General features: G+C 36.2%; 4 protein-coding genes across 7 annotated transcripts in view; 2 read left to right on the forward strand and 2 right to left on the reverse strand.

Annotated features, from left to right (window-relative positions):
* Window positions 1-1,581: 1,581 nt before the first annotated feature.
* On the reverse strand, window positions 1,582-3,451 carry LOC136780522 (protein phosphatase 1 regulatory subunit 7-like). Of its 2 annotated transcripts, none has more exons than XM_066738939.1 (5): window positions 3,220-3,451; window positions 3,026-3,126; window positions 2,678-2,874; window positions 2,107-2,578; window positions 1,582-2,023 (listed from the first exon to the last, which is right to left on the reverse strand). In XM_066738939.1, exons 1-5 carry the CDS (start codon window positions 3,230-3,232, stop codon window positions 1,850-1,852), a joined length of 957 nt encoding a protein of 318 aa, XP_066595036.1. In that variant the 5' UTR covers window positions 3,233-3,451; the 3' UTR covers window positions 1,582-1,849. The 2 variants fall into 2 exon arrangements, with proteins under 2 accessions (XP_066595036.1, XP_066595035.1); XM_066738938.1 differs by having other exon boundaries at window positions 3,026-3,132; window positions 3,220-3,450.
* Window positions 3,452-3,746: 295 nt separating this feature from the next.
* On the forward strand, window positions 3,747-5,414 carry Rack1 (Receptor of activated protein kinase C 1). The gene is made up of 5 exons (XM_066738940.1): window positions 3,747-3,968; window positions 4,156-4,364; window positions 4,468-4,674; window positions 4,862-4,972; window positions 5,048-5,414. Exons 1-5 carry the CDS (start codon window positions 3,860-3,862, stop codon window positions 5,363-5,365), a joined length of 954 nt encoding a protein of 317 aa, XP_066595037.1. The 5' UTR covers window positions 3,747-3,859; the 3' UTR covers window positions 5,366-5,414.
* Window positions 5,405-6,841, reverse strand: LOC136780524 (NFU1 iron-sulfur cluster scaffold homolog, mitochondrial-like). Its single transcript, XM_066738941.1, has 4 exons — window positions 6,554-6,841; window positions 6,015-6,442; window positions 5,837-5,940; window positions 5,405-5,757 (listed from the first exon to the last, which is right to left on the reverse strand). The coding sequence occupies exons 1-4, from the start codon at window positions 6,631-6,633 to the stop codon at window positions 5,530-5,532; spliced, it is 840 nt and encodes a 279-aa protein (XP_066595038.1). The 5' UTR covers window positions 6,634-6,841; the 3' UTR covers window positions 5,405-5,529.
* A 1,138-nt stretch (window positions 6,842-7,979) lies between these two features.
* Window positions 7,980-25,610, forward strand: part of LOC136780454 (rho GTPase-activating protein 20-like) — a 66,710-nt gene continuing 49,079 nt past the window's right edge. For 2 of the 3 annotated variants that reach the window (XM_066738819.1, XM_066738820.1), the window contains exons 1-3: window positions 7,980-8,869; window positions 22,139-22,328; window positions 22,408-22,592. In XM_066738819.1, coding sequence (XP_066594916.1) covers window positions 8,666-8,869; window positions 22,139-22,328; window positions 22,408-22,592 — 579 coding nt within the window. In that variant the 5' untranslated portion in view covers window positions 7,980-8,665. The remainder of the gene's footprint in view (window positions 8,870-22,138; window positions 22,329-22,407; window positions 22,593-25,610) is intronic. The other variant, XM_066738821.1, reaches the window with a different exon arrangement.

The raw sequence follows: 25,610 nt of genomic DNA on the forward strand, positions 1-25,610 counted from the left end.
TATACTTATTTTCCATTCATTATTTTCAATTTTTATTTTAGTAACCTCACCTTTTTGACGCGTTTCTCCACTTTACACCCATTTCTGCTACGATTAGCATGTAAAGTGTAAACATTTCTACACACCAAAATGGCGGATGAGACATTTTTCATATCTAACTATTGGCAATGGCATATTTTAATTTCCCACTATACCATATTGACCAATCAGCTCTCTTGATTCCTTCATTCCGAGTGTATAGTCAACTAACACGAATCTCCATGTTCCGCTGTTAGGATTGTTAGGAAAAGACCCTCTATTCGGAGTTTTTTCTTCCAATCCTGTGGTTGCACGTCCTCTTTTTGCTTTCATCGAATCTCTTTTAACATGTCAATCCTAATAAAAAATCTGTGTTCAATAGAAAGGCACTATTTAATGATAAATAATATTATCGCCAATATTGATCGGCTATTATTCCATGTATATGCAATAAAAATTAAAACTATCTGTCAATCAATGGATATTCAATACAAGATACTAACACCACCATACCTGCCTCGGCAATGCTCGTGCTTTAGTTTTGCGTTTCTCATTTCAAATTCACACAAGTCAAATTTAAGACGGCTATACATAAAGTATTTAAATATAGCACACGCGGAACATTATTCGCAATCTAGGCCGGGACTCATAAACAGAACTTGAGTTCAAGCTCACCTTGAAACCTATAAGATGTGTTACGTAGACTATAGATTTTACCCGTCTTAAGCTTGAACTTGAGCTTAAGTTTTGTTTGTGAATCCCGGGGCTAGTGAGAATTACGGGGACAGCAACAATTTACCACCCATTACCGGACTTTTTGTCTACAGGGTTGGCAGCACTGAAAGCACAAAGAGTGTTATTCAAGATAGGATCCATTCCACTGTATTTTTAGAAATTATTCAATTTACAATTGAATAATTTCTAAAAATACAGTGTAATAAGTAAAAAAATGGTGAAAATCATTAGTACCCAGTGCGCGCGTAGTGTTTGTGATCTATATATTTGTGATTTTCTTAGTATTTAAATCAATAATCTCTCAAAATACAGTGAAATAAGTGAAAAATTCGTGAAAAACGTCAGTGCATAGTACGCGCGGTGTGTTTAGATTGTGAATTTGAACTTTTCTCAATTTATAATTAAACAATTTCTAAAAATACGGTGGAATAGATCCTATCTTGAATAACACTTTTTGTTCTCTCAGTGCTGCCAATCCTGTAGACAAAAAGTTCCGGCAATGAGTGGTAAAATGTCGCCGTCCCGAATTACGCAAATACTCGTTAATATTTATGATATTTATTAATTGTTAGTCATCATCTGCTTTCGAGCAATCAACATTATAAATCGTGAGATATTGGGTTTCAAAGTTGATATATATATGTATATATGCATATAGATGATTAAAAAGTACATGATGATAAAATGTTAATCATTTATTTTAAATTAGAAATAGGAATATTAATTTAATTTAGTAAGGTTTAACAATTATTTGTCACTCTTTTACATCATTTTTAGAAAGACACTTTAGTACATACAATGCTAACAATAAACATTAAATCGTTAGGATATTGAATAAAAATTGTAGATTTTATTCATTATACGGTTTATGAAGTATTACAATATACGGAACAGCAAAAATGGAAGAGATTTAAAATATACATGTATTCAGTTGTGTGAATCATTTTAACAGATAGAGCATGTTTTTGCTTTTTCTACACTATTAAAAATATTAAATAATGTACAAAAATTTTTTGTTAAATAACAAGCTGCACAGTGATTAAGACTTTATACTGTGTTACCTTCCTTTTAATTATATTCAAAACCAGTAGCTCATTTATCTACAAAGAGTCGCATCCAATTGAACCAGCCATGGCAATAGAATTTTTATTTTCCTCCTATAAGCTGGATCATTAGCAATAGGATTGTGTTCTAAATAAACTGTTTGCAGCTTATTGTTTGCCGACAAGCATTCAATAGTTGTCCAATCCTCAATTTGATTATTATTCATCTGCACAAGATTTAATAAAATTATCTATATTAAAAACTTTCTTTTATAAAGCATAATTTGAAGCAATTTTATTTTTATCTTACCCAAAATTCTTCCAATTTAATAAGATGATCAACATGTTCAATCCTCTTTATTTGATTAGCTGCCAAATCCAAAGTGGTCAAACCTGCACAATTCTCTAATCCTTCAATGCATGTTATTCCATTTTCTGACAAATATAATTGGTCCAGTTTCTTTAATTCTTCTAAATTCTCAATTTTTGTTATTCGATTGCTCTGCAAGCTCAATAGTTGTAGATTTTGTAGACTTTCTAAGTTTTGGATTTTCATAATTTTGTTTTTGCCAAGGAATAAACTTGTTAAATTTTCTAAGCCTTCCAAATTAGCAATCTCGCGAATTTTATTATCACCTAATTCCAAAGCTTTCAGCTTCTTTAGATGATTTACATTTTCAATAACTACAATCTTGTTTGACGATAAGAATAATTTTTGAAGATTTATCAAAGCTTCAAGACCTTCTATGACTTTGATACGATTGAATGACAAATCAAGAAGTCTGAAAAGTTTAATGTTAGCAGTAATAAGACAAATAGTTGAGGACAAAATACATTAAAATTATGCTAACATTAAGATAATCTCAATCTATTATACATACTCCAAGTTTACAAGGGCATCTAAATTTTCTATAACCGTGATTTGATTATCTCTAAGTTCAAGTTCCACTAATGTAGTAACAGTGCTCAAGTTTTCAATCTTCTTTATTAAGTTCCATGTGAAACATAATTTTTTTATTTTGGTTAAGGGCTCCAAATTTTCCAGTTTTGTTAATCTTGAATGATTAAAATCTAATTCCTAAAAAAAAAGTGTGCTTAATTTTATAATTTACTTCAAATAAGAAATATCTAAAAAAAAATGGTAAGAGACGACAAAAATTAAACGATTTTTAACAACTATGACAAGTTTCTTCCATCATGTATAGTCAGGTATTTCAAATAATACAAACTTCGCAATCCGGATCTATAATCATAATTTTCTCGGACTCTTCATTTTCAGCATTTTCACTGTCACCATCCTGTTGAATCGACGTTTCACTTTTTTTGTCATCTATATCTAATAAACAGAATAATGACTTTTTAATCCCCATAACCTTGCTAATAAATACAATTAACCGGTGTATCTTAGCCATAAATAATATACCATTATCTGCCATTGTTGAAATAAACAATACTGTTAATACCTCAACTCAATACAATATATTGCGATATATAACTATAATTTAAATAGTCTTTTGTTCTTTTTTTATATACCAGAATCTTTTTCCTACGGTTTTTCAGTTTTTCTCAAATTGTTATGAGGATATGATTGGATAATTTGGAGATGGTTAACGTAATTAAATATTTAACCACAACCACAGAGTTTTACTTTTATACTTATTGGAGTATGGGTACTTTTTAAAACATAAGTATACGCCATTATAATACGAAAAAATATTTGAGAATCAGTCTTAAATTTTTCTAATTTGTTTCTTTAGTATTCAGAATTAAAGAAGGAATCAATCATATATAATCTTTTGAAAATTGAATTATTTTTCTTTTATTTTCTTGTGGAGAATCTAAATTATAAAATATTTTATTTTAAAAAGTTTAAGGCGCATTTACACAGTTGAGAGTTGTGTTCTATAGGTTGCTAACTGCTAAGTTTCAAAATGGCGGCTTTGGCATCTTTATAACTGAGAGAGATAGAACATTTCTTTTCCGACGCAACGTAGGCTCGATGCGGACCGTATGGTAGAATCCGTTTTCATCCGTTAATTTAGAAGGTAAAAACCAATTGCAAAATGACTGAAACACTTCAGTTGAGGGGTACACTTCGTGGACACAATGGTTGGGTTACGCAAATTGCGACAAATCCAAAATATCCTGATATGATATTGTCTTCTTCACGTGGTAAGTATCAGATGCTCATCATCTGGTTTTTCTAAATGCTTTTTTACTAATTTATCGTTATTTGCTAAAAAATGTGAATCATTTCATTCAATTGTCATCGATAAAAAATTAAAAATTTACATTATTTTATATAAGTTTAGAAAAAAGGTGTAAACGTAAATTAAGAAACTCAAATTTTCTTTTTCAGACAAGACTTTAATTGTTTGGAAATTAACGCGTGATGAAACGAGTTATGGCATTCCACAGAAACGTTTATATGGACATTCACATTTTATAAGTGATGTGGTTCTTTCATCCGATGGAAATTATGCATTGTCTGGTTCTTGGGATAAGACACTGAGACTTTGGGATCTTGCTGCTGGGCGTACAACCCGACGATTCGAAGATCATACAAAAGTAAATATTGTTTTATTGATTATATAAAAAAATATTAAGGAATATTCAGATCATTAGTTGAGCATTGATTATATATTTCTAATGGAACTCTTATGATTTCTAGGATGTATTAAGTGTGGCATTCTCAGTAGACAATCGTCAAATTGTCTCAGGATCTCGAGACAAGACTATTAAATTGTGGAATACCTTAGCTGAATGCAAATATACCATACAAGAGGATGGACATTCTCAATGGGTCAGCTGTGTCCGCTTTTCACCAAATCATTCAAATCCCATTATCGTTTCTGCTGGTTGGGATAGACTTGTCAAGGTAAGAACAATTATTTTAAGGAGTTTTACATAGCAATTGCAATAATTTTAAACACAACTGATGAACTTATTTTATATCATGAACTCTATGAGTGTTTGCGGATATGGGACTGAAGCTTTATCAAACCATATATGAATTTTTTACATTGAAAAATAAAGTCTTTAAAAGCTACTTTAATATTTTATAGGTATGGAACTTGACTAATTGCAAACTGAAGATTAATCACAGTGGTCACACTGGATACTTGAACACAGTGACTGTATCACCTGATGGCTCTCTTTGTGCATCCGGTGGCAAGGTAATTACTTCTTAAACCTTTTGTTTTGCTTTTACTGCTATATATTGGCTAAATTACATTCAATGTATTTTGCAGGACTGTAAAGCCATGTTATGGGACTTGAATGATGGAAAACACCTGCATACCTTAGATCATAATGACATTATCACAGCTTTATGCTTCAGTCCCAATCGCTATTGGCTCTGCGCCGCTTTTGGGCCGTGGATAAAAATTTGGGACTTAGAGACTAAAGAAATGGTTGAAGAACTTAAACCAGAAGTTGTATCTGCTACTAGCAAGGCTGAGCCTCCTCAGTGTTTATCTTTGGCATGGTCTACTGATGGACAAACTCTTTTCGCCGGATATTCCGATAATACCATTCGCGTTTGGCAAGTCTCTGTATCCAGCCGTTAGATACTTTGTACAAATATAAGAAAATAAATGGAATTGATATATCCATAAATCTTATGTATTTATTTAACATATTTTTATTACATATATATAGCTGTAGCTAAAGAATAATTATATAGTCTATATTTGTCATTTACAGAATTAATTACAAAACTAGCAAATTTGAGTTACTTTTGTTCTGTATGCTTGGTAGATTTTTCTATTTGTTTTTCGAACTTTTCAAACTCTTCTTTAGCAATTTTATCTGTTTCATCCTCCACTTCAATGACACCAAGGACTTCTGGTATATAAAACTGCATCATATTTTGTACTCCTTTCTTTAACGTTACTGTAGAGCTTGGACAACTAGTACACGAGCCTTGCATCTTTAATTTTAATATACCTTCCTCAAATCCCTAAAGTATAAGTTTATTTAAAATCTAGTTTTATCAAGTAAAACATTAAAAGGTATGTATAACACAAAAATATTCTTACTACAAAAACAATGTCACCTCCATCTTCTTGTACAGTAGGACGTATTCGCGTATCAAGTAACTCTTTTATCATTCTAACAATTTCATCATCATCATCGTTGATTTCTGATAAAAAAATATTATGTTAAAAAGAGAAAAATTATCTAAATATATGAGATTTCATAAAATAATAAACATACGCGTATCGCTAGGTGGCTGTTCTTCAGTCACTACTGGTAGACCACTTGCAAAAAAATCCATAATAATTGCGAATAATTCAGCTTTTAAGATATTCCAATCAACATCTTCATCTATTTTTGTAACTGTAATGAAATCGGATCCAAAAAATACAGATTTTACACCTTCAACACGAAATAGCATTTTTGCAAGAGGTGAACAATATGCATCCGCTACTGTAGAAAAATTTTTTGTGCATCCCTGCTCAAGTACCTTCACACCAGGTAAAAATTTTAAACTATTTGGATTTGGAGTTTCTTGAGTCTGTATGAACATATTGCGCCTTGATAATTCTAATACATTAGATTTGCTATTACAAAGAAGGAAATTTGTTGGCTTTGCAAGGGATTGATAAAGGCGTTTCTTTGCATTTTTATTGCTTATGAAGATTCTATAAAAACAATTTATATAAAATAAAGTAGTTTAAATAATTATTTTTATCTTAACTAAAATTACTCAATAGAAGATACAAAACAATATTGAGTGCAAAACTAAACCTTACTTTGTAGATGGATAAGTTAATATTGGTTTGCAGCTTAATGCGCGTACAGTATTTAATGATCTCGTCAATACCTTGTCCATTATTTATTGTATGAGTAAATACAATAACCTGTCAAAAGTCAAAACACGCAAAACATGCTTTTGAGGTTATGTTTAGCCTTTGCGCCAATCACAAAACATGTGATATTGATATAAATGCAACAAACGTGAAGTTATTCACGGGCATTCACAGTTGTAGTCGTTGTAGACGTGTAGAGCTTGAAACTTGAAACTGGCCCCGTTCTACGTACATATGTAGTTTACATTGTACATACATAATTTTATACAAGGTGAGGCTTTTAAGCCGTACCAAAACATTAATACAAAAAGATGCGTATCTCTTTAACTATAAAAGATATTCACTTTTCATATATGACTTTTCTGAAAGCAAATAACAAGAGGCTTCGAAAAGGTCCTATGCAAAAAGTGAGTATCTTTTATAGTTAAAGAGATAAGCATCTTTCTGCATCCATTATCTGGAGCGACTTATGTGTCTCACCCTGTATATATATATATACATATATGTATATACATTATATTCTAACTTATTTGAGGACTTTGAGGAACATAAGCATGAAATTGTTCGGAGTATGTGTATTAAATCTATAAGAATTATAAAAAAACTATTCGTAGTAAAAGATAAGCGATTTTTGGAAAGGATAAAGCTTATTGTTTTGTACTAGAAAATTATTCATACAGTCATGCGAGACAGTTGGGTACAATATAAGGAAAAGGATAATGTTCCATCTAGCACAAAAGAAGCTCTATTTTATGATAACAAAAATGAATATTTTCTGAACTAGAAAATATTTTAGAATTCTTAAAAAGTTTAGGAAATAATACTCTTTTAGAGGGTCAGTTTTTTAGCTATTGGTAAAATCTTTCTACTTGGTAAAAATTTCAAACGTAATATAGATAGAACGTAAAATTTGTTGTAAGTTTTACTTTATGAAACGAAAAATGAATTCTTATCTATCAATTCTTTATTTCTTAGAAAGTATTTATTAAAATTCTTAAAAGCTTAGAAGAGAATTCCGTTCAATCTCATGAAGTTAAATTCAAAAACTGTTGTAAAAAGATTCTTCCTCATAGCTATGAGCTATAATAATTTTTTTTAACTAAAGTTTTGCTAAATAGAAAAGTTGACCAAAAGTTTTATTAAAATGTGAAAATGAATCGAGGCGGTATGGACTATGGAGTAATAGACCATGCCTGGAGACTGGAGTCCACTGGAGTCTGGACTCCGACAGTCCGACAACTGACGACGGGGCTGGCTGTGGCCGCATGGTAGGATTGGATAGGAGTCCGTGGACGGTACGCTGTTGAGGAATGGGGGGAGGGAGGCAGACTCGTAGCAATTCAATTCAATTTCAGTCGAAGCGCGCCAGTCAGCCGAGCGCCATCAAGAGACGGTTGTTCGCTTTTTTCCCTTCCACACCTCTTCCAAACAATAACAATCTTTTCTCGAATTATCGTCTCTTCTTATTCGCACACTTTACAAAGTCATACACCTGTCTTTTCTACCAAGTGCGTGTTGTGCTTTTAAAATATGTGCAAGTGCTTATATGCTGCAGTGTTGTGTGCAAGCAAATATCCAATCTACTCTCGCGAAAACTCAGCATCCACTGTTTATCCTATTAGAACAATTCGTTAAAAACATGACAAGTTTTCTTTGCACACGATTGGTTCGATTGTTAAGACAGACTGACGAATAATTGAAGATTATTGGCAAATAAGAGGGTAGTTTTCCTGTCACGTTTTGAACGAGATGGATGATTGCATAGAAAATTAGTTATCGTTCGAATCGACTATACAAACACATTGGTCAATCGTTTGAAATATATCGTGCAAGAACGAAGAGGTTATTGTAGTTACAAAGGAAAACATTCAAATGTGTAAGAATGTTGTGCTTTCCATGGCAATATGAGTTAAATATCTATCTTAAGAGGATTGTGAACTGGTGCTCGGACAGGATGAAATAGTTTTGGAAGAGGGGAATAGACCGAGAGGGAAAGAGTGTGTGTGTATGGGAGAAAGATAAATATATATACATATATATAAGTGGGGAAGGATTATGTCGTTGAGAATGGAATTCGGAGGATACAAGGGTACAGGACCACGTGTCAGGCATCGTAGACGAGCAGAATTGGGTAGACGGCTCACCAGAAGGTTATCTCTGGTGGCGAAGATGCCCGTAGCTTTCCTCAATAGGGCGAATCCGCCCGAGACAAAAACAATTGAGATTACAGCGATTGCACCTGACAAAACGCAGCTTACGGTAAGTATCGTTTAGAAAAAAAAAAAAAAAGAAAAACGTTGGTTATATTAAATCTCAAGTTAAATCTTTAGTATTAAATTTGTTTATCTGCTAGAGTAGGAGATGGATTAAGTAAAAGGCGTTTACTGTCCGTATTTAAGGATACCCCATAGAAACTCGACACCTTGTCCGAGCCTCTCGTATTTCCCATCTCTCTATGCGCATACACATAGTATTCTCGTGACAACGCATCGTTGACGATTCTATCATTTAATCATGACCATAAGCAACTGCAGCCTCTCATCTTACCAAGCGTTGCATAAAAGAATATATTATCCAAGCAACTATCGGAAAGAGCTCTTTTACATCGGTGGCATACCGAACGAGTAATTAGTATAGCTTTATACAGGGTGAGGCATTTAACACGCCCCAGAGTGTAGAGGCACATAGACATAAGACTATTTTTATCCCATTAACTATATAATATGTCCTTTTTTGCATAGGATTTTTTGAAGCTGCTCGTTAATTACCTTCAAAGGATCCTTACGCAAAAAATAGATACCTTCTGAATTTCACATACACACAGGTAAATAAATTTTATGTTCCAGCTCTAAGGCGTCGGGCTTTTTGCATTAATTCGATTAAAAGCTTCGGAGTAAAACATATTCATCTCCATAATCGTAAGAAATATCAATTTTTCGTAGAATGTTATTTTTGATTTAAATAGAAAGAAGTTTTTCTAAATGCTTCCATAAAAACACAATTCACGCGTCACTTATATATAAATATATATATATATAGTTACAGCAATAAATAAAATTTTAGGTACAAACTTCAGGGTGAATTAAAGTAAACACTGCGTATACGGTGTGAAGTACTTATTCAGATTCAACATAAGGGCATAGAAGTAAGCAAATATTTATCTCTCTCACTATATAAAAGATATTAAGTTTATGCATAAAACCTTTTTCGAAGCTCATCACTTTTCTATTTGTATTGGAATAGACTATACCTAAAAATTTACATTTCTTACATTTACGCAGATGAATTAGTTTTTACATCCACACTCTGAGACCCCTTAAATTCCTCATCCAATATACAGGGTATAACATTGAAGGCACAGCGGAGTATATATATATATATATACGTAAAAACTCATTTATCTCTATAATAATATAAGAGATGTAAATTTTTATCATGACGCTTTTTAGAGAGAGAAGCTTCTACTTATTTACATTCTAAGAAGTCATCGATAAAAATTAATATACTTTTTAATTTCAGAATTAAATAAGTTTTACACGTATGCTATAATGCGCCTTCAATTGTAGACCCTGTGTGTCACTTAATTTGCCCCAAAGGATATATGTACGAATGCCTTCAAGTATCTTCGTAAGTATAAGAGATATCAATTTTTCACATATTCTTCTTGGATCCAAACAAATAGTACTGTCAGAAAGGCCTTAAGAAGAAAATTGATATCTCTTATAGTTGCAAAGATAAATGAAGTTTTATATTCACATTCTAGGCAGAATTAAGTAACACGCGTTATATAGGGTGAGACAGTTTTAAAATGTTCAATAATGAAAATATAAACATTGATACTCACGCAGTAGCCGTAAGGAATATCACAATTATTTATACTTCTGCGATCGTAAATACAAAAAGGTTTCCAAGAAGCCCTTAAAAAAAGTGATGGATGTAAACATTCGTTTATACAATATAAACACTGTATAGGAATCGTTAAGTGCCTCGCCCCGTACATGTATACACGCCTGTAACAATTATAATTGTTACCGATTATTTTCCCTCGATGCTTTTTTCTCCTGCCAAATCTGTACTTACTTGACAGAAATTAATATAGTTTATTGAGCGATTACTCAAGGAAAAGAGTGAAAGTGATGGCTGAATCGGATGCACGATTGTGTTTGTCTTAGAAATATATATACTCGTGTATGGTTAGAGCGAAATGTGGTATCTCTATGTGTACCCGTTACTTATATCCTTCACGTTTCTTATAATATATACCATCTATCTACCGATTAATAAGCGAGTTAGGTTTATTTCTAAAAGCAGGAAACTGCGACAAAAATTTCCCTTTTTCCATCACACGGGAAAACAGCTTTCAACGATTTCCGTTGCGCGTCTAACCAGCAATGATATACATATATATATATAATTGGTTGAGTCGGTTATTCCGTTTCCAGCTGATTATGCTTGAATTATCGAAAAAGCGATATTAATAAGCGCTGCTGGGCCGCATGCTTATCTATAGCTGTTATACTGTGGAGAGTACGTATTTAAAAGTGCAAAATAGTCATTGGCCAGATTGTCAGTGACGCCGACATACGCCCACTAATAACGCGCGATAGTTCCTTAGAAGACTGAACGTTGCATGCATGCGTTTACTTGGAGAAAACGACGATGCTATTATCTTTAACAATTTATATCGCATTAAAAATGCGCCTCGTCTCTTGCTCCCTTGCTATCGATATAGCTAACGAGCTTTCTTAATAGGACCTCTAACGATTTATTTTCGTACGCCAGTAATCTATCAACCTTGACCATTTTACAAAGATCGTGTGCACAATTACTACCCACTGTATATATGTATAAAGTGTATTTTTAAACGCACTTATATCTGTAGAATATAACGTTTTATTACAATATCCATAAAATTACAGAAAAAAAGATTGTAAATTGATAATATTTTTGTAATCTTATATCCTGCTTACGTTCGACTAATAAAACACCACAGTATTAGATGAATTTATAACTTGTACAGTTGTACAGTTTTCTTGATATTCCGAATCAAATGTTACAGTAGAGATAAGTCCGTTATAAAAGATACTCGTCGATATATAGTGTTCAGCTTTAACAAGTTTGATAGGAAAATTTAGAGAGATTCATTTTTCTACCAAGTCAAAATTACACTGTAAATTGAAATAGCATTTGCAAAATACACCGATACGTTTACAATCCATGGAAAATTCATTTATAAATAGAGGTGCACTCTTACGAGCTGTTTAAACCGAGATAAGTCCGTTATAAAAGGCACTCCCTCGTGTAGTACCTATATATATATAGTTTATTAAGAATTTTTATAGCACTATAGAGAAAGATTTATTTTTTTACAAAGCCAAAATTAAAATAAGAGTTGAGCTAGCATTTGTAAATTTTACGAATAAATTAATATACAATTTACGGAAAATTTAATTATTGATGTATAACAGAATCACACAGAGGCCTCGATACTACATTCAAGATAAGTCTGTTACAAAATACACTCCACAGTGTATTACTCTATGCTCTAATAATTTTTCAAACAAAATTACAAAAAGATTGATATGTATTTCTAAAAAGAGTGAAAGTTGAAATAAAAATATATATTTCATACATCAATGTATATAGTTCATTTTGGAAAAAAAGATTATTTCGATTGAAATAACTCTTTATTCAAAGTGGTAACAATGAAATATTTGCTGCTTATCAAAGAAAATTTCCAAAATGGATTAAGTTTGCTTTGATGGAGAAATATTTTTCAATTCAATGAGCTATTTATCGAAACGAAATACACGTCTGTAATTGGCCAATATTCAAGTAACCATCATTTATATGAATCAAATGATTTCTTATCAGCGTAGAGACTTGCACTCATACTGAAGCAGCTTTCGGATTTCATTGAACCGTGAGCGTAAGGATAATCGCCGTAGGGAGACTGCTAGGCACGCGTGTCAGCTGGAAGATGTTCAGGAAGTGATTCACGGTTATAAGTCTCGCAAAAGCTTTCACTGTTACTTACGTCAGCCTTGAGAAAGGTGACAGTGTAGGAACAAGTCGATAAGCAACCAGTCAAACTATCATACATATATATATACGGAGCTACAGCAGAATAAAATCGTATATGAAATCAAAGTTATGAGCGGATTCATTGTTATTGTTGTGCCTCTCGGTCAAAGCTGCTTTAGTTTTCAAAAATTAATCGCTTTTTTCCCAGACAGATATAGTAGCTAAACTATATACTACTCGGTTATTGTGTTTGATATGAACACGTTGAAAAGAAAGCTGACATACTGAGCTGCCAAGATGTTATACGTAAGTGTCGTAAGTATATGTATATTATAAAGTGTTACGTAAGGGATCAAGCAAGGTGGATATCGAAGCGTAAGGTTTCGTCGAATAGATGGGATTCCAATGATGTTTGTACCGTATCGAATCAGTAATGTCAGATCATGGGATTTCCAAACCCCCACTTTTATTCTTTTGCGCTTCCACCAGAGTATAGGGAACGATGGGTATAGAGTAGAGGTTTAAAAATCCCACAATCCGTCATCACTGTATCGAAGGACTCTTCCTTCTTCTGCATAAAATCCGAAGGGAATAACCAAATATGTATCTTTACAGGTTTGAATAAGGCGAAGAAAAGATGAATGAATCGAAATGATGAATTTTATAGGGGAACCTTGAGGTCAAGCAAGAACATGTTTGGAACGTATATCGTCCTTGATCTTGCTCCAGAAGCAGTCGGAGGACGTCTAGTCCACTCTATCGTCCTTGTAACTGGCATGTGTAACACCGAGTCAGCGAGAATCACCACACAAAGCTTAGTCGAGCTATTTTTCACATTTCTCAGCGGGAGTGATACGAGTTTGCTACGTCTTGGAGACATGTTGGACACGTGTGTATGCTTTACTTTATTTTATTAACTCACTTGGATCTTTTTTCCAGATAGTACGGAGGTTAAATTTAGAGAATCTCCAAAATAAATTTGATTCTCGAGTAACGCAATAGTTGCCATTATTGTCGAACCCTGTAAGAGCCGAGCGACTGTGCATTCTTCATTTTTATTTTATATAATAAGAGAGTGTTTGGATGGAAAAAATTGGAGGGTAATATTTAACTAATTAAACGGTATCGCGGATCTCTCACGCTGAAGAATAGGAGTGTGCAGGTTTACGATGATCGTATTGTCTTTGGAGGAGCGAGTAACGACCGATGTCCTTCGAGATGTATAGTGGAGAGAAGAGAATTATTATTGTTGGTGTATTCTCTAGGTGAGTTTATATGCACATGCATCAATATATATATATATATATATATATGTAGTCGACGTGGCGGTGCATCAAGAATGTCGCAATGTCGACAATTGCATCGCGATATTTTTCTTTCTTACGGATTTCTTCCCTTGAACCACCAATTCACCTTTTAATACATTCCTATTTCTCATTTGTTCGCAGGTTCAAACGTGCGTTACTATATAGGAGGAGGAATAACGCCTTGGATTAGTTTGTTTCCAGAAGCATTCGCAGAATTCAGTCAATGTTTTATAACGCAAGCACGAATATAGTATCGAGTAGTCGTACGAATGCGCTGCATTCTCGTTGTTGCAATAATGCTGCAGTACAGCACGTACCTCTGCAAAGCGGCGACTAGCTTCCTCCATTTAATCTATACTGAGAGGTTTGCGCTCTTGGAGGCTTAAAGCTAGCTGGATTTAGCGTGTTTACGTTGGCGGAACACGCAGGAGGAGGAGAGGGAGGACCTACGGCCAAAAGAGTTACTCTTCAGTATTAAGTTTTTCGCCGCACATCTTTGCCGTCTTCTCGATGGAGAAACGATTAAAGTGGATAACGCGTATGGATTGATTGCGCTTCGAGTGTCGCAACTATTACACACACGCCAGAGACGTTTCTTCTAGTACCTGGCTGTAAACCAACGTTGAGAAAAATTTCAAGATTCCTTCGAGATTTCTAGGATCTCGCTCCTTTCTCGATATGTGTATAATTAATTTAGAAACAACGCGATTGCGACAACGTCTCCCCCTCTCTCATTCACCCTCCTGGAAAAGTGTCGAATTTTATTATTGGTTTTAATTTCTGGGAAGTTTTCATTGCGTCATTGCAAAGCGCCGATACGATCGAATGTTATGTTTGAAGATGAAAGAGAGAGAGAGAGGGGGGGGGGGGAGGGGGGATAATAGTCGGCGTCTTTGTAGGAAGGAAAAATCAATCGGCGTGGGCAAATATTTATATTTTTGGTTTTCCATTTCTAATAAAGGCGCGTCGACAAGTCTTCCCCTCGACACACATCTTATTTATTTACCTCGCGTAGGTAGACCTATTCATTGTTCATTATGCGGAGCGTTGTTAATTGTCTTGGAATTTTTCTCGATAAGACTGAGAAAGAAGCAAGGCTTGAAAAATTATTGTCCTATTATCTCTAGGCGAATCTGGCAGGTATCAAATGATAATGTGGATTTTGATTAAAGGGATTCGAAGAATAAATTGATAAAAGTGGCAAATCGCCTACGAAAACTCGATAGACGACAATGATGCGTGAGAGACGATAGCATGCTGTGTTGCATTCGAACCTTTTTTCTGCGAACGTTATTAATTGTCTTGGAAGTTTTTTTTCGATAAGAGTGGAAGTCGAAAGAGACAAAAGCAAGTTTTGAAAAATTATTGTGTCGTATCTGTAAAATAATGAACGAGGGGGATTTGAAAGGAGGATGACGCCTAGTTTGAAGGAAGTTGAGGAATAAATGGAGAAAAGTGGCGAGTCCCCCATGCAAACTCTGTATAAACGACAATGATGAAGAGAGTCGACAGCGTGCTCTGTGCTGGATTCGAACGTTTTCTTTTTTTCAAATGTATCACAGTTGACCCCTTAAAGATATCAACGGACGTTGCAGATCCTCTTTGCTCTCGCGGCTTCTACACTAAGGAGCCACTAGATGGAAAAGTAGGTAAACCAGACGCGGAGGAGAAATGTGAGTCGCGCCAAACTTCAATGATAATCAAGCTTTAATTCTGACCTCCTCTTTAACGGCTGCTGTTTAGATATACTTATACATTTTTACAGTCGCCCCTAAATTCCGTTTCCGTTCACAATCATCCTTACAAATGGATTGGTTGCACTCGTCTTTGAATTTCAATAAGAACTTTCTTGATTGGCACTTGAGATGAAACCAAACGATACACATGAATAACTAATAGTTTAAGCAAAGTGCAATTAATTAGTATTCCCGTAGTCCAGTAATGGGTGAGACTCTACTTTCTCTATTATGATAACGGTGTTTGCATGTATATGTACCCTGGGCATGTGTATCCCTTACACGTTAAGCCTTTATGTCAATAATTAGATTAACAAGAATATATTATACTAATTGGTATTTTCCGAGTGGAAATTTGTGAAAAGTCAGAGAGATATAGGAAGAAATAGAAATTATATCTATCTTACTCTTAACACGTTCGCAGCCTAACCTCATGTCGCAAATGTTTATCGATTTGGCAACGCGCAAAGTACTCGTACAGTCGAGGAATGTCCAAGTGAGTTTGCAGGTGGTTTTCTATTTCCTTGATCCGAGCCTCAGCGTCCCTTCAAACTTCAATCTCTCATCACGTTTTCTTATATTTTATTATTGTATAGGAGAAATAGCGTGCTATTTTCGGTCAAGGTAACGCGTCATATTGTTCGGCGACTTTTAAATATTGATTTGCAAATATGTCAGCGATACTAGCTTGATTCGGAAAGGAGAATGCGGGGCTGAGATATTAGTCATCGGAAGAATTTTAATGGAACGAGTTAATGAAGTTGATGCAAAAGGAAATGCGGACTACCGATGAGACAACTCGACGAAGGATTACTCAGAGAAAGATAATAGTTTTAGAGAACTGATTGTTTCGAGCGTGGTGGGCGTTTATTAAAATTAATGAAAATTAGTTTTATGATTTTGCAAGAGGCGAGAATGCTTGAAAAAATTGGATGTACGGTCCCTGGTTTCGCATTATTTTTATACATGCGATTCTTTGAATTTTATTTAGCGTAGAAAGAGAGTAATTTGCCCTCATCTTTTCTCTCTCTCTCTCCCTGCCCCCTTTATAAATCTCATTGTTTCGTGCATTCTTTTATTATTGTCCCTGGCCGCCGTAACAGGAGACACACTTTTCGAGCTACCTGCGCAAGTAGCTCGGTTACGCATGACAGTGCTATAGCTACTTCGGCTTACAATAATAAGCTCTATGCTCTCACACATTTGCCACTTCTCCACCATACATTTAACAAATATTTACTGTAAATCCATGCGTGACCATTTAGTCATAGCATACTTATTTCTCTAACAGTATCATATTTTTACTATATACAAATATGCTATATTATTCAGAGTTTTGCAACTGCAAAATATTTTCAAAATCTGAAACTTTCTCTTATTGGCTAGTCTTGTGTGATTCAGGAAGCTACGTGTATGTCGGTCACTGTGTTGCCAGTAATAACACATTTTAATCAATTATCGCATTTATATAATAATAAGACTTTGAAATAAAGTCATAAGTAGTAGGTTTGTCATAGTGCATTTAGTCTTCTACAAGTAACATATTTTTACTCTTCATAAATAATAATATTCACAGTTTTGCCAACTGTAAAATATTTTCAAAAGCTGCTTGTACGAATAGTCTTATGTGACTTAGGAATAAGCTATATGAATCGGTGCATATGTTGTTAATAATAATTTTTCATAAATTATTCTATTAACTCCGTGGTACCGGAATTAACATTAAATAACAATTGTAAATATCTCAGTCTTTAAGCTAGCTAAATCTAAGTTTCAACAAAATAAATGCCTTACATAAAAATATGACTATATATATATCCATTTAATTAGCATTTATTTGAGATAAGAATTTATAAATTATTGCAAGAGTGTATCTTTATGTTAGGCAGTAATTCAGAAAGAAAAAACTTATAACTATAGTGACATTGATTGGTTCTAGTTTTAAGGGCTATACTATCACTACACAAGGGAATACGATAATAGAAATAAAAGTATATGGAGGAGTGGTTGAGTGCCCGGGAAGCGGCAGGCGCGCCAGTAAATTTGCAAACAGTATACGTACTATATATATACCATGATAGACCAATGATGTTCCGGTTTGTCAATGGAAAATCTCTTTCACCGAATCTCTCTCTCTCTCTCTCTCTCTCTCTCTCTCTCTCTCTCTCTCTCTCTCTCTACGGCTGAAAGCCTTCCCGTCGGTTATTTAACGAGAATGGATCCTTCTGACAAAATCGCACCTCGTCACGCTGAACTCTTATTTATTCAGGACACGAGGAATTTGCATGAGAAAATTAGCAAGTACACTAGAGAGGCGTAAAAATGGCGTATTATTATCATTTTGTAGAAATAAGCTGATAGGACGAGACGTCGAAAGGTAAAGTGACGAGGATTATTTACGAGACGTGCGAAATTAAAGGAAAGTGACTGGAAGGTCATTGGTATGTACTACGGTACTACGAGAGTGGGGAGCACAATGTGCTACCGTCTCTTTTTACTCGTATAGTACTTGACGCTAATCGTTGCAAAGGCCTCGGAGCAGCACACGATCTCGATCTTTGCCGTTAACACCTGTGATACAAATAGTAAAGAGATTTCATATATGGCCAGGTATTTAAGACGCCCTATACACGTTTGGAACGTAAAAATTCATTTATCTACGCAACTATTGTAGATATCAATTATTTACGTAAGGCCTTTTCAATATAAATAGACAAAGGACCTTCGAAACGTTGCTATAGAAAAAACTGATAAAACTCTTGGAGACACGCTGCTCTTATTTCAACGCTCTCGAGCATTTCAACAGTCGGACCCTGTACATGTACAGGGTCCGACAGTTGAATTGCACCAAACATGGATATAAGGAGAGGCTCATCTCCGTAACTCCAAGAGATGTTAAATTTTGTCGTAGGATCTTTTCGAAACATTTTATTGCTAGAATTGAGAAAGATCTTATGGAGAATTTTGGTAACTCTATGAGGTACGCGTCTACTTGCATCTATGTGCTCTGGGGCGTTACAACTGACGGAGCCTATATATAGAAAAATAGGAGCGACCTGTGGCTTAATCTCCCGACAATTAGAATTAGCCAATAATAATAAAGAGAAGCGTGCACGCAAGCTTTCTCTAGAAGAATTAGCTCTCAAGAATAGACAGACGCGCGTACAAGCTAAATTTGCATGACCCAATGAGGGGCCACTGATCTCCATCGTCGAAAGCTAATTTCCAGGAACCGTTGCTTCGCTTTAAATACGCCGCGTTCTCGCTATTGCCGATTCCTCAGCTACGCGTGTTCGCTTGGAAAATAGACATTTCGCCAATATGAGTGTCTACCTGACGTTCGTTCCGCTTGATTATTTTTCAAGACCTCCATTGGACATAAGGTAACGTTCAAGAAGCCAGCCACCCACTCTTCCATTTCTATATAGGATAGAGCGATCCTTCGAACGTAAAAGGCAAAGCTACGAAATAATAAGGATGCTGGTAGGTGGATTTAAGCGTCACTCCGATCCTCTAGATATATATAGTACAAAATTTTTAATCATCCACTTGGCAGGATTTATATTCGCTTCGAGAATAATGTATTTCGTACGTTGCAAAATTATCGTGAATTCTGAGAGGACGCGGAGAGACGGATAAGGACTAACCGCGATTATTTGAGTCATTCGACCATGTGGATTCTAGGAGAGAAACAGTGCACGCGGTGAAAAAGTGCGTAAAAGGAAGCAGGCATACTGGGCTTTGACACACTAAAATCACCTTAAAGATAATCCACGTCACCTTCAATGCACAATCTTAAAGATTACAATTCTTGCTCATTCTCTGCTAATAAATCTACGAAACTCTCATCGAACAAGAAAATAATATCTTACTAATGTATTTTACGAAGGGTTAAAAACTTTTAAAGTTTTTTCTTCTTATTGGCAGAATATCAGCTGAGATGTGCCAAACAAAACAAACGAGATAGTCCTGAGTTCTTTTTATTTTAAATTTATACATTCGTCGAACGATACTTGTTTGTCAATGAATAAAAGTGATAATTTTTAAATGAAGATTAAATGGAAATTTTCCAATTAAAATCCCACTTCTTATTAAAGATTATAAATATTAAAAATACATTATTTAATTCAATTGTTGAACTTATCATTATAATAAAATTTTCGTAAAAACTGGCAACGAAAAATATTTAAGATATTAGAAAGTATGGCAAATGTAAAAACATTTATATTGCTGAATTGTTTAAAAAAATACTAATGCCTCTGTATACGTTAATCCGACCCTGCTATCTCACTTACCGAAAAGCACAGACGTAAACAGAAAAATCTTAGTAAGATGATGCCTAATTAGTTTATTCTTGTATGCTAAAAAGTCTCAATATATTAAATTGAGGTGATAAATTATTTAATACATGTTATCACTCTTAAATTGTATGTGTTTATGAAATGAAAATAAGTCTTAACAGAGAATACATATAAGGATAGCAAATTGCATACTTGTAAACTTACCGATTGAAGCGCCTTTTCACGTCTTCCGAAGAAAGACAAATTAGTTTTACGTTTATACGTATTTCCTGCAACGTAAAAAGACTGATTTTCGTTCTCTAAATGTATGAATTATTTGAAAGAAAGTGAAATCACAGGACTCGTCTGTTTCGTTCAGCGCACATCAGCTCAGCTGATTGTTTGTCTATACAAAGACGACGCTATAAGAATTTTCAACCCTTTAAAAACTCTGTAAATAAAGCTTCTGTAGGAAAAAAAACTCTATAAGGATTTTTATCTCTAAATTACCCCTTCTCTCGAGGATTTCCAGCTTGACCACGACTTTTGAGATACCCCGTATATTATATTATGTAATTTGATCAATATAGATCCGCGTCACGCTTTGTTAATATCTATATACACGTTATACACGCGGAACGAATATCGTGTCATGCCATTCCATTCTAATTCTCTCGTTACGCGGCTGAAATAATTTTGCACTTGAAAAAGGAATGTCTTTCCAAACGGCGTTAATCCGAGAAGGAGATAGAAAAGGAAATATTGTCTAGTTTGGAATGATTATTGAAAAGAGTCCTATAGAGTGAAACGTGCGCGCGCGCGCGGGAGCACTAACACTGATCCATCTACGATCGATGAAACCTGCACTGATTGTCTCGTATATAATGAGTCTGGGAGGGACAGGATGTTCCATCGCATACATTTACGCGACGTTTCGATCACAAAGCAGCTGCGGCGTTTATGTATAACAAAATACGCGCGCTCGCATTGTGTCGATCTGAGAAGCCAAAGATATACATATATATATGGTTTAGACTCGAAACAGCGTACGTGACGAACCTTACGTCATTGGAGGGAAGAAAAACCCTAAGAGGTTAACTTATATTACAATTTGTGTATACGTATATATATATATATATATATATATATAGGTATATATAAAAGGTTCACAGCCAGTGAACTGTATAATTATATACGGAAAGGAATGCCTGATGAGAAGAAAGTAAGGCGAGTGTAATCAGGGATGATTTCCGGGCGACGAAAACAAGCGAGCCGCGTCCTCGGTTGCGTCTTGGAGCTCCTTCGACGAGAACAGCAATACTCTAAAAGGTTCCGCTTGACAAATTGAAATGAGAAAAAATAAGGAAAATAGTTTGGCTCGCAAGAAGGAGAAGAAGGTATAATAATATTTTAGCGAAAAATTTCTGCTGATAAAAATCTTCTAATAATATATACTGGTTTGCGAATGAATCATTGGCAGTTGCTTCAACTAAACAGTTTCGTTTAGAAAATAACGAGAGGGAGACGTTATCGGATTGGGAGAGGTAGATTGATATAATTATGCAATTTAAAATCAGTTTTACGATTCCGGTTTGGCTTTAATAAGAGCGAGAGTGGGCGTGCGCTCTCTTTCCCACCGATTCACTCTTGATTTCTCTCGTTCTCCTTCTTTCACTCTCCCATTCCTGCAGCGTAAATGTGCGAAAAGAACAAGGAGCTTTTAGTCCATTCCTCGTAAGCGCACGCACGCGATCAATTTCTCAAAGCTTTATATATATATATATATATACATATAGTTAAACGCGATGCATTCGTATCCTCCCTCGATCGTTTGGCCGATCGATTTATGCCGAAAAAAAATATTGGAATGCCATTTCGCCGGACGTCTTGTAACCGCTAATCGATATAACGCTCTTAGTGGCGGGAATTTGCATAATAACAGCCTTGCTACCAGTTGAATAATTATATCGCCGCAGCCCTTACCAACCGGTGTACGCAACTCAATGAGTAATCCCTGTATTTGCTAATTTCAGCGTTAATAAAATTGTTCTCCTTTTTTCTTTTCTTTTTTTCCCCTTTTCTTCGTGATTTTTTATTATCCTTTCCTTCTTTTCGAGGCTCGATTTCGCAATTCCAGCGCAGAGTTTTCTCGCTTATAAACTGTTGTTTGATTTTTTACAGCTAACGGCTACGTCGCCCGGAGTGATTTCATCCGTGGTCGCACCGGTATTGCTAAAATATCGGGTTTGCAGGCCCAAGTTGCTGCTGGCCGGTTCCAGAGCCGAGGTGGATCCTGCCGCGGATGTTGCCCTTCTCCATGCTGAAATTTTACTCATCGAAGACTCTGCCAAGCAGTATAATCCGCTGGGGGGTAAGAAAAATCGCTAAATCCTTTTCTTCCCGTATCTTCCTGTAAATCATTATATCAAACAAGTTTAATAATCTTTCAGATACGGATCGTCGATACAGAGCGACGGAAAAATTATTGCATGCCGAGGAGGAGTACCAGGAAACTTTGTCCAGTGCCAAAGAATTATACGCCCGACCATTATCGCAAAATTATCCGGAATTTCACGATGTCATATTTCAACCTCTCGCCGACTTGTCCAGAGTCAGTTTGGACCATTTGAAAAGGGTAGGAGTGCCGCCTATGCATTTTTAAGCATCTTAGAGACACCCTGTGAAATACTCAGGTTTTTAAACTCAGTCTTCTCCTTCGTGCTACAGTTTTCAATTCTGAACAAATTTCGATATCCTTGCTGATTTGTACAAAGGATAATTCGAATAATTTTCACAAATGTTCACCAATTTTTTCCTGACAACATTTAGTAATTGTGGAAAATCATGACAATTTTTTATAAAAATTAGGTCATTATTTTTCATAGGCGTGCAGGAATCTTTGCTTTTCGTCAGAATTTTTCCCTGCACGAACAAACGAAAACTATACAATTTCTATGTGAACCCTAGAGGTATTTCTAAAAACCGTATGTTTCATCGACAATTTTTTTACGAACCATTTTGTTAAAATTTACAAAAGCGATAAATGTCCCTGTACTAGAACAGAGTTGCTGATTTATATTTCAATGATTTACTCGATAATTTTCCAATTTCTTACCATATTTTTAAAAATATGAGAAATGGTGTATACCACGCGGGCTAAGTAGATATCTACTTACCGACGCGCGCTTACATACCAGTCGAGGAGCTGCACCGCTAGATGGCGGCACTGAATTCGAGCGGCAGACAAGAGAAAGAGAGGGAGAGAGAGCAGGTTGTTCTTAAATAAAAAGCGAAACACCTGTTGCTGCTGCGCAACTACTCTGTCGAGACGGTTCTTACGTATTAAAATGTAACCGTACAGAAGAGAGGATCTTGGCATTGTCGTAACTGTCACATCGATTTAATTCCATTGAAGTTTGTCTCATGTAAATATTGTATATTATTTATGTACGTTTGCATGGAAAGAAGGAAAGGGGAGGCGATGGAGGAATGTTAAAGCAGAAGGAAGAAGCTAGAAAAATATCTACAAAGACAAAAAAAAGATTCACTTGGTAATCGAGGAAGAAACTGATAAGGCTGTGTGGTTGGACATAAAGGCAAGAAAGGCTCGCGCAGTTGGGTGTATTAGTTTCTTAAGGTTGACAATAAAGTGGAGGACGGTTGCGCGTCGGGAGCTGTCTCGCTGGATGTAAACACAAATCAATGAGGAGGTTGGCCTCGGGTTAACTAGCAGAAGAGGGATGAGCGATGACGGTTGGTTAGCAGCACAGCTTCATAAATATTGACTTTTGAAGGAGAAGAAAAGCCGGAAGGGGTTGCTGCGCCTTTTACCTTATGTATGTACACGTCAGGTGCGTTCCATGGCAGCAGTCAGTTGCGTAAAGCGAAAAAGCAGCAGCAGCACGTAACTCGCGAGCGATGCGTTCACGAGAGAGAGAGAGAGAGAGAGAGAGAGAGAATATATACAATGTATATAGCTAAGCTTTGGTAGCGATGCGAACCATCTGTGGACCGGCTCGGAAATCAGGAAACGCCTACTATTTCATCTCTCTGAGAGAATGTCCGCATCTCTGCTTCTCTCTCACACGGCTATTAATAAGCAGTGTTAAATTGCCTAAGAGAAAAGGAGGAGGAGGAGGAGGGGAGGGGGGGTGGAGAGCTGGCAGCCGAGTCTTGTTTGCTATTTGCTATGCAGCTGCAAAGCAGATTATTTAAATGTGGATACAAGCACGCTAATAGTGTTTAGAGAGAGGGACTGCGTGATAGAGGAGGAGGAGGATGGGGGAGGGGGAGGGGGGGGGGGGGAGGGAAGGGTGCATGGAGTCTTGGCCCCGTCAAATCGCATCATGTCCACTCGTTGCAGTTTTCTCTTCCGTGAAGAAGAAAGAAGGAGAAACGCGCGAGGAGGTGGAGGATATCTCAAAGATGAGGAGCTTCTTCCTACGGCACTCTGACTTTTTATTGTGCTTCTCTCAACTGGTCCGTAACACATCGCAACCCTGTCGCGTCAAGCTTCGTCCCCCATCACGGGAGCAGCACGCACCACGCAAACCAAACCGTACAGCCATATAGCATACCTCCTCCTCGCGGCATGCCATGCCATGCCATCCCGTGCAATGCTATGCCGCCAGTAATTTTACTTTGCAGAAGAGCACCTCGCAAATACGCGGTTGCCGGCAATTAGAAGCAATCGCGCACCTGGAAGTCACCGACACCATTGTCACTTGCCGGGATCGGAGGGAACTTCCCGTATCATTCGTTCTATCCTTTTTCTTTATCCTCCTCCTCCTCCCCCCTCCCCTCCAAGCGTTTCACCTCTCTCTCTACTACTACCACTACCTGCATGCGGCTCACCGCTCGCAACCGCCAAGGAATTCCACCAGCTACGCAGCGCAGCCCTCCTGACACTCCGACCAAGCATCCAGAAGGTCAACGAGGGCATTGTCACAATGACGATTCGCCCAAACTTCTCCCATTCCTTCCGTCCCAAAATTCTCCTGGTATATATTTTTTATTTATTTCACGATGCAGTGAATATTATCAATGACGCACCCTTGTCCCTTCCCGAGGCTGGAAAAAGCGTCCAGAAATGACTAACGACAAAATTATCGCAATGACGATTGGCCCAAACTTTTTCGAGATACCCTCTTTCCTAAAACTCTCACGACATATATTTTGTTATACGACACTTTACCGTTTACAGGTGTAAAAATTGAATTACGATTCTACTCTTAAGACTACGACGTGTACGTACCCCGAATATTGATGGCAGATGGCAAAGAATTGTGTCTATTAAAGAGCAGGAATTATATGACGAGTACTAGTCGATCGATAGTACATGCTTTCTTATGAAGAATCGAATCGCAATTCGCAAGGTAAATTTTCTCGCGTGGCAGCTTCGCTATCGTTCAGTGTGGCGCGTGTTTTGTCAATCCAAGCTGCGGGATTTCCTGTGCAATCAACTGGATCCTAAAACCTGTCCGCCCCTCTCGTGTCGCGTTCCTCCCCTCCTTCCTCCCCCTCGACCTGTCTGACGTCACTCTCTTTCCGCAGTATTATAACAAAGTTGGCGAGCGCACGAGAAAATTCTCGCCAGAGCGTAGAAGAAGAAGAAGAAGAGGAGGAGGAGGAGGAGGAGGAGGAGGAGGAGGAT

The sequence above is a fragment of the Prorops nasuta genome, unplaced genomic scaffold (genome assembly GCF_024137725.1).
Source record: "Prorops nasuta isolate Cenicafe-Biocafe unplaced genomic scaffold, Cenicafe_Pnas_1.2 PNAS00019, whole genome shotgun sequence".
Lineage (NCBI taxonomy): Eukaryota > Metazoa > Arthropoda > Insecta > Hymenoptera > Bethylidae > Prorops > Prorops nasuta.